Source organism: Brassica napus, unplaced genomic scaffold, assembly GCF_020379485.1.
Source record: "Brassica napus cultivar Da-Ae unplaced genomic scaffold, Da-Ae ScsIHWf_256;HRSCAF=428, whole genome shotgun sequence".
Taxonomy (NCBI): domain Eukaryota; kingdom Viridiplantae; phylum Streptophyta; class Magnoliopsida; order Brassicales; family Brassicaceae; genus Brassica; species Brassica napus.
The window spans coordinates 53,662-74,705 of NW_026015880.1; the positions used below are offsets into that span (position 1 = coordinate 53,662).

Below are 21,044 nucleotides of genomic sequence, written 5' to 3' on the forward strand. Positions count from 1 at the left end.
TTAGAGCTCAACCGCTTAACTCAGTGAACAGCTGTCACATGTTTCACTGGTTAACAAACTAGATCTCGTGTCTCAACTGTTAGTATGTTGACAACGAAAGAGTATCGATCGATGGTCCTATAGGGACGTCGACCAATACACCTTTACCTACGTCGACCGATAGTCACTTGAGGACATCGATCGACGGGTTCTAGCCAGGCCTATGCGCGAGTATGATCTGCCCTAATAAGATACTAAATTGGTGGTTAGCCCTCTCTAGCAGTCCTATTATGATAGATAGATGTCAGGATGGGATAACAAGGGTGCTTGAGTATGCAATCCTATGATCATGTTCTAGTTAGCAAAGCTAAAACAAGCAATGAATATAAATCTATCATGAATATCACAATAAGGCAGATCTATAGTTTGGGGTTAATCCCGCAAACCTATCTGAACCCTGGATCTAATAAATGAACTACTCAGACATAGCAAAGCAGTTCATGACAATGAAGAAATGAGAATTCATAGTATAGATGAAAAGAAATGAAAACAAGAAGTTCCAACCACAAGTGATCTTCTCTCCAAAACTCTCTCTCTATCTCTCAAAGTAAAACTGTAACAAAAAACTCTCTCTGCCGTCAAAAACACTTAGGCAGTATATAATCTACTAGGTTAAAAACTCATCAGGGCATTTTTGTAATTTAGCTTGGACTTGGGCTTCAAGTCCGCTGGATCCAAAATGTCGCATGTCCAATGTCTTGACATCGATCGATGGTACTTGTGTACATCGATCGATATTAATCTTCATTTGTCGAGGCATCTCATGGTGTCGATCGACAGCACTGGATGTGCATCGATCGATTGTTCTTCCTGTCGTCGACCTCTACATGGTCAGCTCGGATGAAATGTCTTTTAAGCTCCAAAATGCTCCAAAGTCATAGCTTTACTCCGAAATGCACCTGAACCTGAAAACATACCTAGAAGAGTAGAAAACATAGATATATATATATATATAGTAAAACACCTACTTACCATGGATGAAAACGGGTCAAATCCAAGGTATATCACTCCTACTGAGGGTCGGCAATCGGGCGGCGGGCGCATGCGTTGCTTCTAGCCCAGATTCTGACTTAGAGGGGTTCAGTCATAATCCAGCGCACGGTAGCTTTGCGCCACTGGCTTTTCAACCATGCGCGATGACCAATTGTGCGAATCAACGGTTCCTCTCATACTAGGTTGAATTACTATTGCTACGCGGGCTCACGACGGTCTAAACCCAGCTCATCTTCCCTATTGGTGAGTGAACAATCCAACACTTGGTGAATTCTGCTTCACAATGATAGGAAGAGCCGACATCGAAGGATCAAAAAGCAACGTCGCTATGAACGCTTGGCTGCCACAAGCCAGTTATCCCTGTGGTAACTTTTTTGACACCTCTAGCTTCAAATTCTGAAGGTTTAAAGGATCGAGAGGCCATGCTTTCACGGTTCGTATTCGTACTGAAAATCAGAATCAAACGGGCTTTTACCCTTTTGTTCCACACGAGATATATTTTCTTGTTGAGCTCATTTTAGGCACGTAGATGCCGAGGCATGCCATGAGGCGCGTGCTGCAGAGCACGATTAAGGCAGCAACGTCTCCACGGGCGTAACAAAAGCCCGGGCTTAGGTGACCACCTTAATCCGCATCGGTCCACGGCCCGAATCGATCTACAGACCGGAAAGAATCAGCGGCCCCAATCCGCTTCCCTCCCGACAATTTTAAGAACTTTTTGACTCTCTTTTCAAAGTCCTTTTCATCTTTACCTCGCGGTACTTGTTCGCTATCGGTCACTCGCCCATATTTAGCCTTGCACAGAATTTACCGCCCGATTGGGGCTGCATTCCCAAACAACCCGACTCGTAGACAGCGCCTCGTGGTGCGACAGGGTCCGGGCACGACGGGTCTCTCACCCTCTCTGGCGCCCCTTTCCAGGGAACTTGGGCCCGGTCCATCGCTGAGGACGCTTCTTTAGACTACCATTCAAACGCCGAAGACGTCCGATTTTCAAGCTGGGCTCTTCCCGGTTCGCTCGCCGTTACTAAGGGAATCCTTGTTAGTTTCTTTTCTACCGCTTATTGATATGCTTAAACTCAGCGGGTGATCCCGCCTGACCTGGGGTCGCGCAGATGACTTTGGGTCATCAAGACCTTTTGGACCGGAACGTCTGACTATATGACGAGATTGAATTCACCACCGCATGTCAAGACGCTCTTGGCGTCCTTAGCTTTGATTTTGGCCAACAGCGTGCGCTAACACATGGGAGATCAGATTCCGTCCCATATCCTCGAGAGGATGGGGGGACGACGATTTGTGACACCCAGGCAGACATGCCCTCGGCCAGAAGGCTTGGGGCGCAACTTGCGTTCAAAGACTCGATGGTTCACGGGATTCTGCAATTCACACCAAGTATCGCATTTTGCTACGTTCTTCATCGATGCGAGAGCCGAGATGTCCATTGCCGAGAGTCGTTTTAGACTTTACATTGCAGCACTTCTTCCGAACAAACACCGTCTCTGGGTTGGCGAAAGTAGGTTGTTTAGTTGCATTTTCCTTGACACTTTTCATGCTGGAGTTTGGTGATATCCGGAAGCTATGCGTACGATCCAACCAAACCTGAAGTCTTGGGCATGGATGAACGCATAACCACAGAATCGGCATGCACAGTAAGAAACCGGCCTACCGAGAGTGATGTTTCATCGTTCTCATGTCGTTCTGTTTCCAGGGTATGACAATGATCCTTCCGCAGGTTCACCTATGGAAACCTTGTTACGACTTCTCCTTCCTCTAAATGATATGGTTTAGTGGACTTCTCGCGACATCGCAGATGGCGAACCATCCACATCGCCGCGATCCGAACACTTCACCGGATCATTCAATCAGTAGGAGCGACGGGCGGTGTGTACAAAGGGCAGGGACGTAGTCAACGCGAGTTGATGACTCGCGCTTACTAGGAATTCCTCGTTGAAGACCAACAATTGCAATGATCTATCCCCATCACGATGAAATTTCCAAGATTACGTGTAACATCCCGGATCCTGAATAGGATCATTGGGACGGCGATGGTTCGAGGAAACGTACTAGTCAGTCTTAGGACATCAAGACAAGCGTTCCATGGCTAGAGAAGAAGGTTAAGGACGTAAGGAAACTTAGATTTAACCTTACACAAGTTGAGAGTCGGCTAGGACGAGTAAGACCGTAGCTGGACGGATGGAACAAGTAGCTCGACCAGGTCAACAGAGTTAGGTTAAACTCACTCCAGCTCGACTACTACTAAGTCAGCTCCATTAGCTGAACTACTAGCTCATCTCAGCTGGACGGACTGTTCGGGTTTCGGTTCGATGGTCCGGGTCCGTGCCAGTGGCGGGCCATGAGGGTCCTGGCCATGAGGCCATGGACCGTTGGGGCTTGGGACAAGGCCATGGGCTAAGTCCAGAGGGATTGGGTAAGGCCTTGGGCCTCTGTCCGATCCAAACCCATGCAGTATTGGCGAAGGGATGCATGCGGCCGAGAGGGTGTAACCCTTGGCCGATTGCGCCCATCCGCTGACCAGTCATGCCTGTTCGTGGGGCAAGACTTACCCCCTCATTTTCTATAAATATGGGGTCCTCTCTGTCGATTTCATCTTCCAATGCAGAGTAAAAATACTCAGAGAAATCATAGAGAGAGAGAGTTTTCGGCCAAAGCAAGGCCATTTGTGTGGTGGTTAGGTTTCCGGTGATCTGATCGTTTGTGAAACAACCTCCGATCAAGTATGGGAGACAGAGAGCAGGAGAAGAACATGGAGAACCCTGACACGGTTCAGAATGTACATGGTGGGCTATGGCCGCATCCGACCGAACGGACGGTCCTTGTGATCGCACCGTGGCTCTGGTCGGTTCATTAGACCTAACTGCTCCTCCACTTCTTGTTTCTATCCGGTCTTTTCTCTTCTTTCTGATTATACACGTCCCTAGACTTGGCCGATCATAACCAAACCGCTAACCTAGACGCTGGTCGGTTAGACGGTCGGTTCGAATCGCACCATAGACTGGGCGGTTGGGCTGAACGGTTGGTCTTGTCCCAAGAGGCACGAGTGGCCAAAGGTCACGAGTTACCAAGGGTTGTGAGTTACCAAAGGTCACGAGTTCCAAAGGTTGTGAGTTGCCAGAGGATGTAAGTAACCAAAGGTTATGAACTTCAAGAGGTACAAGGACCAAAGGGGTGCATGTTCCAAACGGTGCCTGTTGATACAGGTCGTGTCCGTTCCTTAAGGGATCAGACCATGTCTTATCTATTGGGACAAGTACACGGTTTGTCTAAGCCAGGGTAAGAGTCACAAGGTCCGATCGACCGTTTGGCCTAACCGGATTGGCCGTGATACTTACTCGGCCGTTGGATCCAGGCCCAAGGCCGTATCAGGTAAGGAAGTCCATTGGGCCATTGAGCCGGACTTTATCTAGGCTGGCTGCACCTAGATTCTATCCGGATGGACAGATTGGTCTTCTGGACGATCCAGACTGTTCTTGTGTTCTGTTTATCTATTCTAGACTGTCTATCTGATTCTAAGTCAAGGGGTGGTTGGTTGAATGACGTAGGATTTGGTAGGCAGGTTCATATCTTTTTATAAGTATATTGTCCGAGGTTTATCTGTGTTCTTGGAACCAAGCCAAGCATTATAGAATCGACCAGTTCTATTCTCGGTTATGATTAATGCTTATCTGGTTGTGGTTTCATGAACTAAGGATAGTTCTGGTCAAGCCAAGGAGCCGTGAAGGCTTGGTCAGTGAGAGGCTGTGTAACGTGTAGTTAGATGATGCTAGGGATGAACTAGTGATTGTCTATGAAATGATTAAGAAGTTGTGTATCCGGATCTTGAATAGGATCATTGGGACGGCCATGGTTCGAGGAAACGTACTAGTCAGTCTTTGGACATCAAGACAAGCGTTCCATGGCTAGATAAGAAGGTTAAGGACGTAAGGAAACTTAGACTTAACCTTACTCAAGTCGAGAGTCAGCTAGGACGAGTAAGACGGTAGCTTGACAGATGGAACAGGTACCTCGACCAGGTCAACGGAGTTAGGTTAAGCTCACTCCAGCTCGGCCACTACTAAGTCAGCTCCATTAGCTGAACTACTAGCTCACTCAGCTGAGGCAGCTGGGAGTCAGCTCATCTCAGCTGGACGGACTGTTCGGGTTTCGGTCTGATGGTCCGGGTCCGGGCCGGTGGCGGGCCATGGGGGTCCGGCCATGAGGCCATGGACCGTTGGGGCTTGGGACAAGGCCATGGGCTAAGTCCAGAGGGATTGGGTAAGGCCTTGGGCCTCTGTCCGACCCAAACCCATGCGGTATTGGCGAAGGGACGCATGCGGCCGAGAGGGTGTAACCCTTGGCTGATTGTGCCCATCTGGCCAGTCATGCCTGTTCGTGGGGCAAGAATTACCCCCTTGTTTTCTATAAATATGGGGTCCTCTCTGTCGATTTCATTCATCCAATCCAGAGTAAAAGTACTCAGAGAAATCGTAGAGAGAGAGAGAAAGAAAGTGAGAGAGAGTTTCCGGCCAAAGCAAGGCCGTTTGTGTGGTGGTTAGGTTTCCGGCGATCTGATCGTTTGTGAAGCAACCTCCGATCAAGTATGGGAGACCGAGAGGAGGAGAAGAACATGGAGAACCCTGACACGGTTCGGAAGGTACGTGGTGGGCTATGGCCGCATCAGACCGAACGGACGGTCCTTGTGATCGCACCGTGGCTCTGGTCGGTTCATTAGACCTAACTGCTTCTCCTCTTCTTGTTTCTATCAGGTCCTTTTTCTTCTTTCTGCTTGTGTTGGTTCAGTCCAAGGGACACGTCCCTAGACTTGGCCGGGCATAACCAAACCGCTAACCTAGACGCTGGTCGGTTAGACGGTCGGTTCGAATTGCACCATAGACTAGGCGGTTGGGCTAAACGGTTGGTCATGTCCCAAGAGGCACGAGTGGCCAAAGGTCATGAGTTACCAAGGGTTGTGAGTTACCAAAGGTCACGAGTTCCAAAGGTTGTGAGTTGCCAAAGGATGAAAGTAACCAATGGTTACGAACATCAAGAGGTACGAGGACCAAGAGGTACGAGGACCAAGAGGTACCAAGGACCGAAGGGGTGCATGTTCCAAACGGAGCCTGTTGAGACAGGTCGTGTCCGTTCCTTAAGGGATCAGACCATGTATTGTCCGTTGGGACAAGTACACGGTTCGTCTAAGCCAGGGTAAGAGTCGCAAGGTCCGATCGGCCGTTTGGCCAAACCGGATTGAGCGTGAGGCTTACTCGGCCGTTGGATCCAGGCCCAAGGCCGGATCTGGTAAGGAAGTCCGTTGGGCCATTGAGCCGGACTTCAACTAGGCCGGTCGCACCTAGATTCTATCCGGATGGACGGATTGGTCTTCGGGATGATCCGGACTGTTCGTGTGTTCTGTTTATCTATTATGGACTGTCTATCTGATTCTAAGTCAAGGGGTGGTTGGTTGAATGACTTAGGATTTGGTAGGCAGGTTCATATCTTATAATAAGTATATTGTCCGAGGTTTATCTGTGTTCTACGAACCAAGCCAAGCATTGTAGAATCGACTAGTTCTATTCTCGGTTATGATTAATGCTTATCTGGTTGTGGTTTCAGGAACTAAGGATGGTTCTGGTCAAGCCAAGGAACCGTGAAGGCTCGGTCAGTGAGAGGCTGTGTAACGTGTGGTTAGAGGATGCTAAGGATGACCTAGTGATTGTCTATGAAACAATTAAGAAGTTGTGTATTGGATCTCATGTTTCTAAGTAATACATTTTATACACATTTGTATTCCGCTGTGCTATCTGTTCAATTGTTTTAGAACCTCAGATTCGAACATGACTTAGTAAAGGAAATACTTAAAATGAATCAAACAAGAAAAGAAATTGATTAACAAACGGGTCCAGTTTCGTCGAGAGGCCGGATTCGGGCGTTACATTACATGGGCCTGTCGGCCAAGGTGTGAACTCATTGAATACATCAGTGTAGCGCGCGTGCGGCCCAGAATATCTAAGGGCATCACGGACCTGTTATTGCCTCAAACTTCCTTGGCCTAAACGGCCATAGTCCCTCTAAGAAGCCGGCCGTGAAGGGATGCCTCCACGTAGCTAGTTAGCAGGCTGAGGTCTCGTTCGTTAATGGAATTAACCTGACAAATCGCTCCACCAACTAAGAACGGACATGCACCACCACCCATGGAATCAAGAAAGAGCTCTTAGTTTGTCAATCCTTACTATGTCTGGACCCGGTAAGTTTCCTCGTGTTGAGTCAAATTAAGCCGCAGGCTCCACTCTTGGTGGTGCCCTTCCGTCAATTCCTTGAAGTTTCAGCCTTGCGACCATACTCCCCCGGAACCCAAAAACTTTGATTTCTCATAAGGTGCCAGCAGAGTCCTAAAAGCAACATCCACTGATCCCTGGTCGGCATCGTTTATGGTTCAGACTAGGACGATATCTGATCGTCTTCGAGCCTCCAACTTTCGTTCTTGATTGATGAAAACATCATTGGCAAATGCTTTTGCAGTTGTTCGTCATTCATAAATCCAAGAATTTCACCTCTGACTATGAAATACGAATGTCCCCCGACTGTCCCTATTAATCATTACTCCGATCCCGAAGGCCAACACAATAGGATCAAAATCCTATGATGTTATCCCATGCTAATGTATACAGAGCGTAGGCTTGCTTTGAGCACTCCAATTTCTTCAAAGTAACAGCGCCGGAGGGACGAACCGGCCAGTTAAGGCCAGGAGCATATCGCCGACAGAAGAGACAAGCCGACCGGTGCTCACCGAAGGCGGACCGGGCGACCCATCCCAAGGTTCAACTACGAGATTTTTAACTGCAACAACTTAAATATACGCTATTGGAGCTGGAATTACCGCGGCTGCTGGCACCAGACTTGCCCTCCAATGGATCCTCGTTAAGGGATTTAGATTGTACTCATTACAATTACCAGACTCAAAGAGCCCGGTATTGTTATATATTGTCACTACCTCCCCGTGTCAGGATTGGGTAATTTGCGCGTCTGCTGCCTTCCTTGGATGTGGTAGCCGTTTCTCAGGCTCCCTCTCCGGAATTGAACCCTAATTCTCCGTCACCCGATACTGTTAACTTGAAGAGAAGAAGTGGAGAAGCAAAAGTGACGAGTTGAGTTGGTGCTTGTGCAAAGACATGGCAAGATCTTCAGAGATTGTATGTTAAGGCTTTGGGAGAGTCTTAAGGCTTCAGAAGTGGTCTGATGAGTGTGCAAAGATAGGGTTAAGTCCAGGAGTGACTTAGACACCATTTAGAGAAGATTTGGGTCAGACAGTAACTCCAAAGTTACCATAGTAACTTTGGAGAGTTACCACAGTAAGATTGGAGAAGTTTGGGCAAGTTGGTGTAAAAGTGAATAGTGAATCACTAGTCACTATTCAGGTTGACTATTCACTATTTGGATCACTATTCAGGATGTGAGGCACCAAGGTTTGAATATAGTCAAAGGGAATCAAGAAGATGCTTTGTGGAGGCAAACAACCAATGGGAGCTTCCTTGTGTGTGATTGGCTAGTTCTGGTCTTGGACAGGCTGTCTCTTGCTGTAAAGAGAAGGGAGCCACGACCATGAACCTGGACAGATGCATGGGAAGATTAGTAGGAGCCTAAGGAGAGCCAATCACAAGCAAGGAGCCAGCTTGCCTTGGTTTGAATTAAAGTGAGCCAGCTTAGCTTATCCAATCAGCACACATCACTCAGATTACAACAAGACCAACTCATCCTCACTATCCATTCCTCTTAAGTTATTTCTATCCATTAGATTTAGGTTTCTAATGTTGCAAACATGTAAAGCCTATATAAGGCATGTGTATGGACGAAATTGAAAGCTCTCTTAAGAGAGTATGGGGGATTTCCCCAACTCCTTCATAAATATAAAAGTGTGTTCTTGATCAGATTCCCTTAATCTACCCCTTTCTTAGTCTCTAATCTCTTAATCTCTCTAACTCTCTTTGTTTCTGATTCAAGTTCATACTAGTTTCATCAGACCTCTTATTCAACTAGTTCAAGACCTTATTCTTTGCCTCTAATGGCTTCTCATACACATACACAGCCAGAGCTCTCAAATCTCATATGGTATCAGAGCCAGGTTCATCAGAACCTGAGCTGAGCTTCCGCAAATCCACAGCTCTCATCTCAGCTCAAATCAAACCCTTGAAGACATTACCAGCCGAGTTCAGCTCTTGAAGAAGAAGAGACTTGAAGCCATGGAGTGTTATCCTGTCCCTCAAGCCATTGCTGTCTGTACCTGATGGAGAGAGTCTCATTGGAAGCAAAGGAGGATGGAGAGGCGTCATGAACCTCAAGCCAAAACTCCTTGTCCAAGAGCTTGTTACATCCTGCTACAAGAAAGATGAAGTGAAGAGAAGCCAGCTTGATAGTATGGAGCAAGGAGGGGTCTTTGGGTATGAGAAACAAGAAGGAGGCCATGGACTGAAGGAGAAGGAGGTGGGTGACGATCCAGACTCCTAAATCCAACCAAATCATGGCCAGATTGCCTTTGGAGGCTTAAGGAACCAACCTGGTTCCTTGTGTAAGCTATTACTATCCCTTCTTGATAATGAGCTTGTGTTGTGTTATTGCCTGGTTATTGTGATGTGTATTGATTGAAAAACCCTGAGGATAATGTGTGATTGCTAAATATAATTAGTTGAATCTGTCCCAGGATGCTTTAAAGGCTTGTTTAGTGTTTAAAGATTAAAATGCTTGCTCCTGTTAAGTAATGAGTTTGCTAAAGGTGAAATGATATTGTTTGAAGCTCATGAACTGAAAACAGATTGAAAGTAATGCATTGTCTGATGTTAAGTGATGATAGTAATTCTTAGCCTAAGTTATAAATGAATGTGTGATGGATTGTATTGTTGCATTCATGAATTAAAACTGATTAAGGTTAGTGCATACTGTCAAATGGCTGTCTTACATTGAAGCATTAGATTCATGTCTAAATGCTGAATAAAGAAGCTTTAAAATTGCCTAAGTAGCTTGTATTGAATCTGTTAGGATCATGCTAGTGCTTAGAGAGTTTGTTTGCAAAGATTAGAACTTGAAAATGTCTAGTTTAATATGTTGCATTGCTTAAAGACATTGGTGTTCAAACTTGATGATGCATCAAGGGTTGACCCAATGCACTTGTGTCTTATCTTTGCTGGAGTTTGAGTGATGTTTCAGGTTCACAAGAGGTGTTCTTGGTTCACCATCCATCCTAGTTGAAAGAGGAAGACTTTGCCCATTGTGTGGAGCAATGGAGAGTTGAGAAAGAAGTGGTGATGCGCCACTGGTGTGAAGTCTCACTGAAGCTCACTTGCAAGCTTGGACCTATACTCAATCCAAGCTTGAGGAGGGGAGTTTAGTGAGCTTCCAAGCGATCCAAGAAGTCCATTGCAACCATCTGAAGAAGGAGCCATCCGGGCTTAGGCTGTGGCGAGTCTATTCAAGAGAGTACTCAAACTAAGACAGAGTACTCTTGGCTGTGAGAAGATGAAGGCAACTCTATCAAGGCGGCTTCTAGTGTGAAGTGATTGGAGAGATAGCTGAAGCTTCCACAAGCATTCCATGAAGATGGCAAGATCAGAAGAGAAGCGGCAATGGTGTGTGTGAGAGGATCATGAAGCAATCCATTCAAGCTTGTTCCTGTGAGAGTCTCAAGCTTGAGGGGGAGTGTTGAAGCTTACATGATCCAAGAGAGCTTGGTGGTTATTCTAGAAGAGGAAGCAACCTGTTGAGAAGTATGATGAAGGATGAAGAAGCAATATCCAAGGTGGCTTCAAGTGTTGAGGTGATTGGAGAGTGGCTGAAGCATCCTCATGTAGCTCAAACAACAAGGTGGCGACTCTATAAGAAGAAGAAGCAGCCAAGACTCAGTAAGAGAAGTTGTATCTCCAAGAAGAGGCTGATCTGGTGTGTCCGAGCACTTCAACCTAACAAGAGGTTAGGTGAAAGGGGGAGAGACCAAGATTAGGCAGTAAGGAGAGTACAAGGCGTGGGATGATTGTAGAGGCCATGATCCAGAGTCTTTGTGTCCCTTACATTGTTGGTAAGGCACAAAGACTCACTGGCCAATCCCTAGGCCTTGGAGACTTTACTCTTTTTCCCTCATCAAGGTTTTGTCCCAAAGGGTTTTCCTTGGTGAGGTTTTTAATGAGGAAGTTCTTCAAGGTTCCAAGCTTGACTTAGGATCAGCTAGAGTCAAGCTTGAGGGGGAGTGTTAACTTGAAGAGAAGAAGTGGAGAAGCAAAAGTGACGAGTTGAGTTGGTGCTTGTGCAAAGACATGGCAAGATCTTCAGAGATTGTATGTTAAGGCTTTGGGAGAGTCTTAAGGCTTCAGAAGTGGTCTGATGAGTGTGCAAAGATAGGGTTAAGTCCAGGAGGGACTTAGACACCATTTAGAGAAGATTTGGGTCAGACAGTAACTCCAAAGTTACCATAGTAACTTTGGAGAGTTACCACAGTAAGATTGGAGAAGTTTGGGCAAGTTGGTGTAAAAGTGAATAGTGAATCACTAGTCACTATTCAGGTTGACTATTCACTATTTGGATCACTATTCAGGATGTGAGGCACCAAGGTTTGAATATAGTCAAAGGGAATCAAGAAGATGCTTTGTGGAGGCAAACAACCAATGGGAGCTTCCTTGTGTGTGATTGGCTAGTTCTGGTCTTGGACAGGCTGTCTCTTGCTGTAAAGAGAAGGGAGCCACGACCATGAACCTGGACAGATGCATGGGAAGATTAGTAGGAGCCTAAGGAGAGCCAATCACAAGCAAGGAGCCAGCTTGCCTTGGTTTTAATTAAAGTGAGCCAGCTTAGCTTATCCAATCAGCACACATCACTCAGATTACAACAAGACCAACTCATCCTCACTATCCATTCCTCTTAAGTTATTTCTATCCATTAGATTTAGGTTTCTAATGTTGCAAACATGTAAAGCCTATATAAGGCATGTGTATGGACGAAATTGAAAGCTCTCTTAAGAGAGTATGGGGGATTTCCCCAACTCCTTCATAAATATAAAAGTGTGTTCTTGATCAGATTCCCTTAATCTACCCCTTTCTTAGTCTCTAATCTCTTAATCTCTCTAACTCTCTTTGTTTCTGATTCAAGTTCATACTAGTTTCATCAGACCTCTTATTCAACTAGTTCAAGACCTTATTCTTTGCCTCTAATGGCTTCTCATACACATACACAGCCAGAGCTCTCAAATCTCATATGGTATCAGAGCCAGACGCAGACTTGACCGTCATCTTTTGTCCGAAGACAAACATGCTTAGCGGGACAGAATTTCTTCAAGTCACTGCCATAATATTTCCGCAACCGAGATCTCAGCAAACAGCTTATTCACCTTTGCGAACAATGCATAAATTATACAAAGACGCAAGGATCACAAGTGCCATCTTATGTGTTCACGACTTCCCCACTGAAAGAGATGCCGCAAACAACATTTTAAGCAAAGCTTAACAATTCCTTCCAGATAGGTACGCAACACGGGCCCCAGATCAGTTTAACAAGCATAAAACTATGCTAGTGAAGAAGCTGAGGAGGATAGTTGGTCTTTAGTTGGGTGCGCGAGCACAGAGCCTACATACACTAGCTATCCAATCACCACTCATACCGATGAAATCAAAAGAGCAACTGGAAGACGGATGAAACCAGCCCAAGACCACACAAGCGCGAAAATTTGAAGTTAAGGGCAAAACGGTCCGCCGGAAAATTCGCCGGAAAAGTTACCAGAAAATTCACCGGAGACAATCCGGCCATCGACCTCAACCCAGCCATCGAAAGTATTGGACCGAGCAGTCCAACACTACATACCCCTTCGGGTACTGAGGGTACGCTCAGAAGAGTGCCTACCCCTTATATAGACAAAACACTTTTTTCAGTAAGTTACCAGTAGACATTGGTTGTGTTCCGGGAGTATTAAAAAAAAAAATACTTCGAATTTGAATCTGATTTTTTGCATGCTACTTTCTGGTAAATTTTCATGATTTTCGTTTGATTCTAACCATGTCTTTTGCATGTTACAAATTTCGGGGTTTCGTGGTCTAAAAGGATGTCTACAGCAACTTTTGATCAACACTTGACATCCGAATCTCTTTGTTGACATATTTTTGATGTTTCCTTTCAGAAAACGTTCTTCAAAAATATTAATTTTTCAATTTTTGGCTTCTCGGGTGATTTTGGCTGTCCGTGGGTGATTTTGGCCCACGTGGGCTGTCTGTTCATTACACACAGGACGTCTGTGTGTGTCCGTCAGCACACACAGGACGTCTGTGGCTGTCCGTGTGTGGCCGTGTGTGTCCGACAGCACAAACAGAACGTCCGTAGCTGTCCATCAGTACACATATCAGCACGCTGGTCCTTGGACTCAGCACGCTGGTCCTTGGAGTCAGCACGCTGGCCCTTCCTGTGGACTGTTAGGGTGATTTTGGCCCAAGTGGGCTGTCTGTTCAGTACACACAGGATGTCCGTGGGTGTCTGTCAACACACACATGACGTCCGTGTGTGTCCGTCAGCACACACAGGACGTACGTGGCTGTCCTTGGGTGTTCGCCAACACACACAGGACGTTCGTGGCTGTCTGTGGCTGTCCGTCACACACACAGGACGTCCGTGGCTGTCCGTGTGTGTCCGTGTGTGTCCGTCAGCACACACAGGAAATCTGTGGCTTTCCATCAGTACACATATCAGCACGCTGGTCCTCGGCCAGATTTGGGTTTAAGGAGAAATTGATCGATTAGTTATGGAATGATAGATCTTTGTGTTAGGTTATCGGATCATATGCTTGTGTATTGTGAAATTTTTGCCACTTATGATTATTGATCATAAGGAATGTTAGTTATTAACCTTGGGTTGGTAAGTGATGTGGTCATCAGATCATCAACTGAACCGGAGGTCAACCCATAGCCCTACTCAACCAGCCAAGACGCCAAGCAGAACACATGTGCACTAAAAATGCCGTATATTACAAACCAGGAGGGTTTAAGTCACGAGACAAATTTGAATGGACTCTACACTCGAGAAGGAGTCCAGCCCATTTGGAATCAGTCCAAAATACGCACGGAGCAAGAAATTATGAATTTTTCAATAAAGAGGTTTCCCAGCCAGTCCATCTGCGAGTACCCGACGTTAGAAGAAGATTCAAGCCCGAAGAAGGAGAGGCCTGAAGCAAAAGACGTCATCAAATTCAAGAGCATTCTTTCAGCTTTCTGAAAGCCCAAGATCAGGAGAAATGGACACGGAAATCAGAAGATATGTTCAATTTGCCAGAACCGGTAAAACCAGTGCTACACTCGCCTCAAATGGAAGCTAACCGGTTCAATCATCTTCAAACCAGACATTGGTGATCAGAAGATCATTTCAACCAATCAGGAGGTATTCCAGAAGTCATTAGCTGCACCAGAACCCAGGAGATCAGTCGGTTCAATGGAGAATCACTTAAATCAAACCGGAGCTATTTATGGAAAGATTGGACAATCTTTCGGTTTGATCCATTCCAAGCAATTACAATCCAACTAGGAGAACCAGACGACGTCGAGACTAAACCAAGACATCCAGGAGACATTATACACGAGCCAAAAGAGTTCTACAACTTCATCCCATGCACCAGCCCTCATAGGAATAAGAAGATCCCCATTATCACCAAACTGCCTTATTTGGAGTCTCTTGCATTCAAACTCCAACAGCTCTTTTTCTCCCAAGGCTAGGACGAGATCAGCATCTATCAAGCATTCAAGAAGGTCCCAAGAAAGCTCTCTTATCCCCTTAAACCATCCAGATTCAAGCAAATCAAGTTTCTTCACTTGGAGCCAAAATCTCACAAAAGGCTCCAACAGCTAGTTTTTCAATTTATTGCTTTGTCTTTGATTTGTTTCCTTTCTTATCTTTTTAGAACGTTAGAGTCTTTGTTTCTGAGCATTATATAAGCTCATTGTCGTCCTTGTAAAGAAGCACCCTTAATCACCAAGTTAATAGAAGTTTTATTCAGTTTTATCAAAGTTGTTCTTTGTATAAAATACAAGTCTTTAGGATTCAAAGAGAGATTCTTTGTTGTCTTATTGATTTAGTGAGTCTAGTTTGTTTGTGAAAATCAGACAAGCTCAGTACACAGACTGAGAGAGTCAATCACATCGATTCCATCATCCATCAGATTGAGAGATTCAATCAAACCTTCATCCGCAAATCCACTTTAATCACCTACTTGATCAAGCTGAGAGTGTCACACGACCAGCAGACTGATTCCATCATATCTTATTTTGTTCTTAGTATAAACCACATCTCATTTGTCTTGCATTTGATTTCAGGTTCATAGATTGCATTCTCATCATATCGCCCATCCGATCATCCTTTTTGGTCAATCCATTCAAGCTTCCACCTTCCATCCGGCCAACCCTGATCTGTGCCTACAACATTTTGGTATCAGAGCTCAAGCTCCTGAATCAGGTCCATTCTATCCTTGCATCATCTTTGTTTCAGTTTGTTTTCATTTATAAATAAAAAAAAACTGTTTTTTTGCATTTTTGTGTTTTTGTTCATATAAAATTGAAAACCATAAAAAGTGTGAGGTAGGAGACGACTTGCTGCTTTGTTTGATTCATTTTAACAATAAAAAGAAAAGAAAATCTCCGGTTTTCTTGCCTATCTGCATAGTTCTTTTGGCGGTCTTGTGCCTCTCTCATTTTATCCCTCAAGAACTTTATCTTTTCGGTTGTCTCTTCGACAATCTCCGGACCAATCATGCTGTGTTCCCCAACTTGGGTCCAGCACAAGGGTGTCATGCATGGATGCCAATATAGAGCTTCGTATGGCGACATGCCAATACTACTATGGAAACTATTGTTGTAAGCAAATTCCACCAGAGGTAGATGTTTTTCCCAGGAATCACCCCAGTCTAAAACACATGCTCGCAACATATCTTCCAATTTCTGGATTGTACGTTCAGACTGTTCATCAGTCTGTGGGTGATAGGCAGTACTCATGTTCACTCTTGTTCCTAAAGCTTTTTGGAAAGCTTTCCAGAAGTAAGATGTAAACCTTGAATCTCTATCTGACACTATACTTGCCGGCACACCATGTAGTCGGACGATCTCATCAATGTACATACGTACAATCTGATCGACCCCATCCGACTTCTTGATAGCCAGAAAGTGTGCTGATTTGGTTAGACGGTCGACCACAACCCAAAACGCATCTTTCTTACTCCTCGTGGTAGGGAACCCGGTCACAAAGTCCATTGTGATGTGATCCCATTTCCATTCCGGAATAGGCAAGCTTTGCAATAACCCACTAGGCACTTGATGTTCTGCTTTGATGAGTTGGCAAGTGGAACACTTGGCCACCCACTCCGCGACATCTGCCTTCATACGGATCCAATGATAGAACTTCTTAAGGTTCTGGTATATCTTGGTCGCACCAGGATGAACCGATAATCTTGACTTATGAGCTTCCCTCATAATCTCTTCCTTTAGACTTCTATCATTAGGAACACTGATCCGACCGTTTACTAGGATGGTACCATCTTTTGCAGTCTGGTACTCCGTCCAATCATTCTGAGAAACCTTGTTCATGTTCTCGTCTGACCTTGAGCCAACCGAATTCGGGTAAGCAGGTCGGCATGATTGACTGCCTCTAATCTGAGTGGTTCAGACTCTTTGGTCGATGCATTCAACCGTAGGGCACGGACCGTACCGTCCAGGTTGTCCGCTTCTCGTTCGGCTGATACGTTGGCCCTTATCCGGCTCAAGGCATCTGCGACCAGATTAGCCATTCCCGGATGGTAGGTGATATCCAGAACGTAATCAGCTACAAACTCCATCCACCTTCTCTGCCTTAAGTTTAACTCAGGCTGGGTGAATATATACTTAAGACTCTTATGGTCTGTATGTATCTGAACCTTGGCACCATACAAGTATGATCGCCAAATTTTTAAGGCGAACACTACCGCAGCCATTTCGAGGTCATGGGTGGGGTAGTTTCCCTCATGTTTTCTATACTGCCTTGACGCATAGGTGATGACCTTCCCATGCTGGGTTAATACGCAACCTAGTCCTGTTATGGACGCGTCCGTATAAACCACATAGGGTTGGTCGGCCTCTGGAAGAACCAAAATGGGTGCGCTAGTCAACATGTCCTTAACTGCGGAAAAGCATTTCCCAGACTCCTCAGACCATGTGAATATAACGTCCTTCCGGTCAACCGTGTCATAGGCTGAGCCAATCTTGCAAATCCTTTCACAAACTTTCTATAATAACCTGCCAGCCCTAGAAAACTTCTGACTTCCGTGGCACTGCGTGTTCAGGGCCAATCCTTGATTGCCCTGATCTTCTCTGGATCCACCGAGACGCCCTGGCCGGACACAATGTGGCCGAGAAACCCAATGCTCTTCTGCCAAAAACTGCATTTACTGAGTTTTGCGTAGAGCTTGTGTTCCCGTAAACGTTCCAGCACGGCTCTCAAGTGTTTCCGATGAGATTCCTCATCCTTGGAGTAAATTAGGATATCATCAATGAAGATGATCACTGATTCATCCAGGAAGTCTCGGAACACGCTGTTCATCATTTTCATGAATGCAGCAGCCGCATTGGTCAGACCGAATGGCATAACCACAAACTCGTAGTGGCCATACCTGGTCCTAAATGCTGTCTTCCTAATATCGTTTGGTTCTATAGGAATCTGATGATACCCCGAGGCAAAATCAATCTTAGAAAACCACTTGGCTCCTTTGAGTTGATCCAACAACGCGTCTATTCTGGGTAACGGGTACTTGTTCTTCACAGTAACCCTATTCAACCCTCGATAGTCAATACACAAACGCATGCTACCATCCTTTTTTTTCACAAAGAGCACTGGTGCACCCCAAGGGGAGCTACTTGGTCGTATGAACCCCTTGTCCAGCAATTCTTCCAATTTCTTCTTTAGCTCGGCCATCTCGGCAGGAGCCATTCGATACGGACTCTTGAACAGCGGAGCTGTCCCTGGTTCTAGTTCAACCGTAAATGGATCCGACCTATCAGGGGGGACACCCTGTAGCGAATGGAACACATCTGGGAACTCAGACACCAACGGGTCCTCAGATAGATCTTTTTGATTATCAGACTTGCCATGCTCCATAGTGGTAATTGTGGTAAAATATGCTTCACAACCTCGTCTAAGCATCCGTTCTGCTCGGATTGCTAACACCACTACTCTATCCAGAGCCGGACTCATATTCAGACTTTGGTACTGGATTGGGTGAGGTCCAGTCTCCAACCGTACACATCCTCTATGGCAGTCAAGACTGGCCCGATACTTTCCCATCCAATCCATGCCTAGGATCACATCGTGATTCTGTAGGCGCAACACAATCAGATCTACAGGCAGATTTCTCTCCTCGATCATTACCGGGATATTAGTCATGAGCCCTAGTGAGTGCATGATTTGCCCGCCAGCCGCCCTCACTAGTCACGAATTATCCCTAGAATAGAGGCAGAACAGACCCATTCCGACCAGTTCCGGGCTCACAAAACTATGTGTAGCCCCTGTGTCAAAAAGCACGTGGGTTCAACCCCACCAATCATGAGGGTCCCTATAAGAGACCCACATCAGAATCCCCTAGCCACTCTAGGTTCCAGACCAAGCATTCTATTGAATGTAAACAGATAAATTCAGAAATTACCAGAGACCGAATCAAACGATCCTGAAGTGCCGTCGTCTCGGGACAGCTCATACACCCTTGGTGTTGTGGTCGGCCTGGTCTGGGTCGACTTTCCCGTGTCTCCACAACCCTTCCCTTGTCCTCCTTGCCGCTTGGGACATTCACTTTGGAAGTGTCCACTTTGGCCGCAATGGAAACAAGTCCGAGAGCCGCTGCCACTGGATTGGCCCTGAGTCCGGCTTGGTCGAGTGGAATCTCGGATGGAGTGATGCAAGCTGCCACATCTCACACAAGCTCCCATGGCTTTCCAGCATTCACCTGGATTGTTCTTACCATACTTGGGACATTCAGGTCGTCCACTAGAGGCCTTGCCTCCGTCAACTTGGTCCCACTTCCTCTTTCGGTCGTTAGTCTTACCCGTCGGGACAGACTTAAACTTCGTCTTAAGCTTGGCTTCTTCGGCCAAGTTAGACTCCAAAAGAGCTACACGTTCAACAAGCTCTCCGACGGTGCTGAAGGTGCGGATCGAGCAGTGGGTTCTCAGCTCCGGCCTTAAGCCTCGAATGAACCAACGAACCTGGACTGTCTCGTCCTCGAGTTCCCTTCCAACAAACCGTCAGAGTCGGTTGAACTCTTCTTCGTACTCTCGTACGGCCCTGCGGCCCTGGGTAAGGTCTTGGAATCTACCTTCCAGACGGTCCCAAGCCTCTGCAGGAAAGTATTTGCGGTTGAATTCATCTTCAAAATCCGCAAAACTCTGGAGACTTCCATTGGTGCGCTTGTCCACAGCCAGCCACCAATTATGCGCGTCCCCTTCCAGGAAGTGGACGGAAGATGTGCTGAAGCAAACTCAGATAGTCCACTTTTTTCCCGGTCCTTTCTGGTGGATCAATCTCGATCACCTCGACCGTTTCCACAACTGGACCATTGGTGTTGGGGGCGGTCGTAGCCACAGGCGTAGCTTGGCCAACTGAGGAGTTCACTAATGGCATGAACAGATGAGCCATAGCCGCCACCTGAGTCCCCATTACCTTCATGGCCTCTAACAAGTCCTCCTTGGACAGTGTTGCGCTTACATTGGCCGTACCATCGGCCACTTTCTCACGCTGGTCACCATCACGGTTAGCATTCGAGGATTCCACTTCCTCATCACTCTCCTGATGTTCCTGACCATCCCGTTGTGTCCCCGTAATGTTAGCCTGATCAGTCGGCAACACATCTCCGGTGTTAGCCGCGGCCGGATCAGTTTGCAATCCGGACATATTAGTTCCGTCCGCGGCCACTTGACAAGACTGACCGGCCGTTATCTTACTTATTCGGGACTTTCCCGATTTGCTTTTTCCAGCCTAAGGATTCAGACAATGTTAGTACGAAACATACTAAACATAAACAGAACAAAACAATCCCTAGACTAAGCAATCAAACCTCACCGTGAGACCTAATCAGCTGGCTGCGTGTGTGTGTGGACTACATAAACCCAACTATCCTAGAATCAAGCATGCTCTGATACCAACTTGTAAGACCCGTTCCTGGTCTCTCGACCCAACTGGATACGAATGCTTACTTAATAATTTCTTTGCTTGTCTGATTCATTCTAAGTCTTTTATTCACTGTCATATTCGCATATGAGGTTCATAAACAAAGGAACAGATTGCACAGCGGAATAATAATGTGTTAACTTTGTGTTACTTAGAAACATGAGATCCAATACACAACTTCTTAACAGTTTCATAGACAATCACTAGTTCGTCCCTAGCATCATCTACCCACACGTTACACAGCCTCTCACTGACCGAGCCTTCACGGCTCCTTGGCTTGACCAGAACCATCCTTAGTTCCTGAAACCATAACCAGATAAGCATTAATCATATCCTAGAATAGAACGGATTGATTCTACAATGCTTGGTTTGGTCCCTAGAACTTAGATAAACCTCAGTCAATATAATCATAAAAAGTATGAACCTATCTACCGTATCCTAAGTCATTCAACCAACCACCCCTTGACTTAGAATCAGATAGATAGTCTAGAATAGATAAACAGAACACACGAACAGATCCAGATCGTCCCCAAACACCAATCCGTCTAACCGGATAGAATCTAGGTGCGACCGGCCAATGAAGTCCGGCTCGATGGCCCAACGGACTCCCTTACCTGATCCGGCCTTAGGCCTGGATCCAATCGGCCGAGTAAGCCTCAAGCCTAATCCGGAAGGCTTAGCAACCGGTCAGACCTTGAGACTCTACCTTGGCTTAGACAAACCGTGACCTTGTCTTACTTATACAAGCCATAGGCTGATCCATAAGGATCTGTCATAACCTGTCCCAAAAAACACTGTTTGGAACATGCACCCTCTGGCCA

The 21,044-nt window shown here is 46.1% G+C and overlaps 1 protein-coding gene and 1 non-coding gene across 2 annotated transcripts; both read right to left on the reverse strand.

The window, feature by feature from the left end:
• Positions 1–2,332: 2,332 nt before the first annotated feature.
• LOC125601439 lies at positions 2,333–2,488 on the reverse strand. The gene has a single exon (XR_007334250.1). It is a non-coding gene; the product is annotated as a 5.8S ribosomal RNA (ribosomal RNA).
• Positions 2,489–18,695: 16,207 nt separating this feature from the next.
• LOC125601437 (cold shock domain-containing protein 3-like) lies at positions 18,696–19,713 on the reverse strand. Its single transcript, XM_048773615.1, has 3 exons — positions 19,639–19,713; positions 19,263–19,393; positions 18,696–19,197 (listed from the first exon to the last, which is right to left on the reverse strand). The coding sequence occupies exons 1-3, from the start codon at positions 19,711–19,713 to the stop codon at positions 18,696–18,698; spliced, it is 708 nt and encodes a 235-aa protein (XP_048629572.1).
• Positions 19,714–21,044: the final 1,331 nt, after the last annotated feature.